This window comes from Rhamphochromis longiceps, linkage group LG12 (assembly GCF_057381845.1).
Source record: "Rhamphochromis longiceps isolate RC_006_pf linkage group LG12, R_longiceps_female_GT1.1, whole genome shotgun sequence".
Taxonomy (NCBI): domain Eukaryota; kingdom Metazoa; phylum Chordata; class Actinopteri; order Cichliformes; family Cichlidae; genus Rhamphochromis; species Rhamphochromis longiceps.
This window is the reverse complement of record NC_140568.1, coordinates 24,310,554-24,316,306: the sequence shown is the minus strand read 5'-3', so window position 1 is coordinate 24,316,306 and position 5,753 is coordinate 24,310,554. Positions and strand designations below refer to the sequence as shown.

The 5,753-nt window shown below is 40.0% G+C and overlaps 1 protein-coding gene across 1 annotated transcript in view; it reads right to left on the bottom strand.

Annotated features, from left to right (window-relative positions):
- Positions 1–313: 313 nt before the first annotated feature.
- LOC146657301 (uncharacterized) overlaps positions 314–5,753 on the bottom strand; it is a 36,342-nt gene continuing 30,902 nt past the window's right edge. Inside the window, exons 8-16 of the mRNA XM_085425286.1 lie at positions 5,714–5,753; positions 4,561–4,635; positions 4,270–4,378; positions 3,587–4,090; positions 2,767–3,207; positions 2,546–2,644; positions 2,309–2,442; positions 1,644–1,695; positions 314–1,528 (exon numbers count right to left, since the gene is read on the bottom strand). The exon at positions 5,714–5,753 is cut by the window's right edge and continues 15 nt beyond it. Of these exons, the coding sequence (XP_085281412.1) occupies positions 1,392–1,528; positions 1,644–1,695; positions 2,309–2,442; positions 2,546–2,644; positions 2,767–3,207; positions 3,587–4,090; positions 4,270–4,378; positions 4,561–4,635; positions 5,714–5,753 (1,591 nt within the window). The 3' untranslated portion in view covers positions 314–1,391. The remainder of the gene's footprint in view (positions 1,529–1,643; positions 1,696–2,308; positions 2,443–2,545; positions 2,645–2,766; positions 3,208–3,586; positions 4,091–4,269; positions 4,379–4,560; positions 4,636–5,713) is intronic.

The window sequence follows — 5,753 nt, the reverse complement described above, 5'->3', positions numbered from 1 at the left end:
ACTTGCATATTAAAATATCCCCAACACTAAATGCTTAAAGAAATAAAAACTTTTTAAAAAAATTGCAATTTTCATGAAGTTCTGCTGTTACAATTTGCTATTTAGATATTAATGTGTTCTTACATGAGAATGAATATGATTTTTGCAAGACTGATGTTGGTGTCAAGTTGTTTTGGCTGCAAGTATACCGTATGATGGCCAGTAAACTGTGTGTTATTGTTGTGTTTATACAATGTCGAGGCATTTTTTAAAATCCTTTTTTAAGAAAAGTGCTTGAATTCTGAAAAAGAATAACTACATTTTCCCGATACTTAAAAAAGGCTTTAGCTGTAAAATATTATCAATGCTGCATATTAATATTATTTAAAGAAAGAGACAGTTAACAATAAAGAGAGTAACCACTGTATTTTGATTGTTTGAAACAGTAAAAGTGAAGAAATAAGCAGGAGACAAACTTTAAAGATAGTTTTGTTTGTAGATGCTATGTAAGTTTGGAGTAAATACAAAATAAAAGAGCATTAAACAAGCATACAACATACAAACATATAAACAAGGATAGAAAAAGGACTTTTTTTACATTATTATATACAGTGTAGAGTATAATGATATTAAAGAGGATTAAACCTGGAAGATGTTTCAGATCATCTTTGTGTTGGTATAACGCAATAATTTGTTAATATCTAGGCAAATAAAAGACAAGCTATAATCACAAAAAGCATGGGAGGAGATCACCATATGAACAAAATATAGCCCAATTTAAAATATAGTTATTATTTTTTTATCGTTTGCTATACCTCAGTTCTGGTTTGGGTAATTTAACTGTGCGCTGAGACTTTCAGAAACAAACGCCATGCTACAAAATAACTCAGGGAATACAGGAGGATGATTATAAGACGATGTCTGATACATGTATACAAATGGCGAGCAGAGTGAAATGCTTGTTATATGCGTGGATCAAAAAGGAGACTATACACTATAAAAATCTGTTTGTGTTTCTTTGACAAAAAAAAAAAAGTTTGTGATCATTTGTCATTGTGATCTGATCTCTCCCACCAACATTTCTACTGCATCTCAAAAGGAAATAAGTTATTTTGGTGTAAGAGAAGGTCTTCTCTATTTTATCCGAGAAAATGAGGCTGGGTAATTTCTGCACACTTGTGAGAATTTTTGTTTTCCTCAAAAACATCAAAATCGTGAGTTACACTTTTCTTTTTTGCTCCCTACAAAACAGGGATCCTCGTGTTTCTTTATTCTTCCAACAAAATAGAGAGTACAAAGTTTCAGTGGGAGGATTAAGTTAAAAAAAACACGCATTAACGTGAGGGAAGATGGCGTCCCTGAGTGTGTGTCTATGTGTGTCTGTATCTTTGTCCTAGCGTGTGTCTGCCTGACTATATGGTCTCCACATAATTGGCAGGAAATAAGCCCTGACGTCCGTCTTTGCTCCATCCCCTCCACCAGGCTTTGTCCACCGTCTCCACGTCCGTGATGATGTCACCCGGTTCAAAGGAGATCTCAGATTCGTCCTCTGTGAAGAACAACAAAATAACACAGTGAAGATCTGATAATCACAGTGTAATTATCGTGAATGGAGGCACTTTATGTTCCCATGCATGCCGATTATCCTCTGAAAGGCAGCTTACCTGCCTGGTAGTCGTAAAGAGCTCGGACGCATATCTGTTGCTCGGCTAAAACCTGAAGTGGAAAGGAAAACGGAGCAGAGGAAGACTATAATCAGAAAATATATTTCATGTTTAACTACAATTCAGAAGATTGAATAAAGCAAAAAAAAAAGAAAATCATGAACTTTCATGAAAACTTTCTCATATGAACTTTCATTTTATATGTTTTTTTTTTCTTTTTTACTTGTTTTTAACAAATCAAATGAAAAGGTCAAAATCATCTGTGGGTCTGCGCTACTAGCAAGTATTGGATGATAAATAACATACCTCAACTTCAAAAACTATAAAAAAACCATCACTGAACAGCTTCCATGTTATTTTACTATGATTTTCCCTTTCTTATTTTTATTACGTTATTATTATTATTTCCCAAAAAATGCACAAACGTCCTCCTGTTGAAGTAATGCTTGTTCTAAACTGTACCACCCATATGGCGTTCCATACAATTTACACAGTAGACTTGTTCTTTTGTGGCATTCAGTGACACAATTAAAACAGTCCTCATCACTTGTAGAGATGACATCATACAATATAGTTTGAATTTAAAACAAAATTTAATTACATAAACAGGTTTTGTGGGCTTTGCATTAGCAATATTATTGTCTGCGTGTCTGTGGACAAAACACCTCTTTTCCATTTTCTGAGATCTCTTGCTTCTCATCTTCATTGATGTCGTCCTCCTCTGCAGTGCCGTGGAGACTGTAGCACGTAGTCACCTCTGAAGTGCTGAATTCAGCTTCAGATGGATTCACACATTGCACTGAGGAAGATCAGTGTGAAAATCACTCGTTATTTCAACTGGTGCGCTCATGTGATATCAAAAAAAACAAAAGCATTGTTTGAACCGTCACTGGTTGCCCGACCTATGCCATTATGCTCCGCTGTGTCATCTCCCAGTCCGATCCCGTTGCTCGACAGTGTTACGGTCTCATGTTCGATTCCTTGACAAACTGGTTCGGCATCTAAAAGATTGGTTTGTTAATGTTAAAGTATCATTTTCAGAAAACTGCAGCATTGCATTTAGAAATAATGACACTGTAACAATCCACTTTAAAAAAGGTTTCTGTAAGAAGCTGAGGGCTACCTGCAACTGCTGAGTCTTCCTGTTTCTCTGAAAGCTCAGCAGTGGGCTGACTGTCTTCTGACTGATTATTCTTCTCTCCATTTTCCTTTGTCTCCTCTTCATCCGTTTCTATCTCAGCTGGTTCCTCGATTGATGCTGGCTCAGTTTCCTCTTTTAATTCTTCCATCACCTCCTCCTCCTTGTCCTCCTTCTCATGGTCCTCCTGTTCTTCCTGTTCTTCCTCCTCTTTTTCTTTTTCTTCTCCTTCTTCTTCTTCTTCCTCCTCTATTTCTATCAGGGCTGGTTCTGTGGTGACAGCAAAAGGCTCTGGTTTTGTTTCAGGATTATCTTCCTCCTGCTCCTCCATATCCTCTTCCTCATCCTCCTCCACCAGCACAGCCTGTACTTTGTAGCCAGTGTCTGAGACCAGCTCAGTGTGCACATGACTGGCTGTGTTGAGGTCTGTGGATTAGAAAATTATAAAGCTATAAATGCACACAAAAAAACAAAACAACATCAGTGTATTAATAAGCATGCATGTTTGTAAAGTGCACATTGAGGGTATGTGTAATCATCATTTCTGTTTCACAAGCCATTGGTTAACAGTCCCTGGGCTGATTTACAGCAGTATGTGGAGTAGCTTTTGCAATAAGTACCAATGAAAGTTTCCTGCACGCTAAACCATTAATGACTTTGAAGGACATGTTTTAAACAGATAAATATGTTTCTTCTTAATTTTGCATCTTCCTAAATATTCTTCTTGCTTGTCAGTATTTTCCTCCAGAAAAGGTATGGTACAAAGAAAGTGAAATATATCTGACTGCATCATGTTTCACCCTACCACTGTTTGGCTGTGGAGTCTCATTAAGAGGAGCTCCTGGAGCCTCTGAATTCAGAAGAGGCTTGGAGTGCAAAGCTGATTCGTCAGGCTGGGTGTCTGGCTGTGCCTCACAGGGGTTGACATTTGCTAAAGTGGGGGGCAAATAAGTCAAGAGACTAGGTGATGCTGGAGGTGCAGAAGGTTCTGTTGGAGATGTAGTTTTGGGTTCATCTGCAGCCTGGTTATTAGTTTGTGGAATGCTAGGAAGAGGTGAAACTGGAGGGACAGGACGAAGAGGAGACAGGGGCGGTGACGTGGGCGCTCTGGGCTTCTGCGGAGCTGCAGCGAGGCAGAAATTAGGGCTTATGGGGGGGGAGACGGCACGGTAAATGGGGGAAGGAGGAGCCCGGTAAAAGGGGGAGACCAGGGGAGAACTGCGAGGGGAGGATGCTGCACTCTCTTCTGCTTTTGAGAAGATGAAGGCTGTGTCTGTCAGGCTCCGCTGGTATCGTCTGAACGGTCTGCCTGGGTAGAAAGAAAAAAAAAACTGGTGTTAGAAGGTAAAACATGAAAAACACGTTTTATAACAAACAAAACTTGAAAGTGGATGCACTGAAATCTAGGGCTTATTCTTGTGTTTGTATAACCATGTCTGCTACTTCGGGCGAATACGTGATAGAATCGCTTTCTTTTGAAGCTCTTACCAGTGCGGGAGGATCCAGGGCTGGTGGGACTTTGTGACGATGATGATGACAGCTGCCGAAAGAACTCCCTGGGGTTCATGGAGCGTTGGGATACTAGCGCTGCTGCCTCCTGCCATTCAAGTAAAATACAGTAAGCATTTTCAATATCTTAACCATTTCCTTTGACTTTTTCCAATCCAGCGGTGTAGTGCCAACATGTACACATGTGTGCACTTAGTTGGGTTAGTGCTACTTCAGCGCAAGATTTAGTAGAGCTACGTGCATCTTTATATTAGTACAAGAATCACTTACTGCTGCTTTCTCTATAGATTCACTCCGTCTGAGACGAGCCCTCATGTCTTCCTCGTGCTCCCTCTGCTGCTGCTCCTGTCAGTGCAAAAACACACATGCAATCATGTTTACGTGCTTGCTGTAAGGGCCAGCTTATGGGCTGCAGCATAAAATAGAGGCTGGAGGCGCTTGAGTTTGCAAAAGTGAGAATTTCATGTAAATAACTAAGTGACAGTGAGTATGAGCTCCAGCAGCAAAAGAGTGGAAGGTGTGCAAACCTCTGCAGGCATGCCTTTTTATCCACACCTTCTCAGTTGCGTACAACTGAAAGACAATCAAGCACTTAGACTTCAAGGCCAGTAGGGGTTGCAGAGAGGCAAAACATCAAATAAGCATTTCAAAGCTTTTATCTCTTTATGAAGGTACGACTAATAAAAAAAAAAAGAGTAACAGGAAGGCGGAACACTGTTGTTGTGTCAGACAATGTGAAACTTAGATTGTGAGCTATCATTAACGCCCAGCCAGAAATCATCACTACTCTCTCTTCTTACTTTATATTGTGCTTTATATTGTGAGATAATGACCATACAATAATAGAGACAGCCCCAAAAATCGGGTGACCCCCCTACGAGTGGCAGTGGAAAGGAAAAACTCCCTTTTAACAGGAAGAAACCTGCAGAACCAGCCTCAAAGCGGAGCAGGCATCTTCTCCGAATAACTGGGCATGAGGGGAGCTAAATAGTTTAAAATAAACACTGTGGAAGAGAGCCAGAGATGATTAATAACTCATGATTAAATGCAGAGCCGTGTATAAACAGAGTGAGTGAAGAAGAAACAAATAGCCCGTCATGGGAAGCCCCCAGCAGCCGAGGCCTATTGCAGTGCAACTAAGGGAGGGTTCAGGGTCCAGTTCCTGATCCAGCACTAATTATGTGCTTTGTCAAAAGGGAAACTTTTAAGCCTAATCTTAAAAATTTTGTAAGCAGCCTAAACTCGCACATCCTCAAATAAAGACCAAAGGGAGACTCTGTACTCTCTTTCAGTATTGCACAGGGCCATTTTCAGTTACAGTAGCATTGCTAAGATGCAATTTGAAAACTTCATATTCATAGGAGCCACGAGTCTATCTTGTCTTGCTGTTTCAAGTGAATTTTGGCAAGACTTTTTCACGCACCCATTTTGATTTCTCCTCTCTGCGCAGCTCTTCTTCTTGC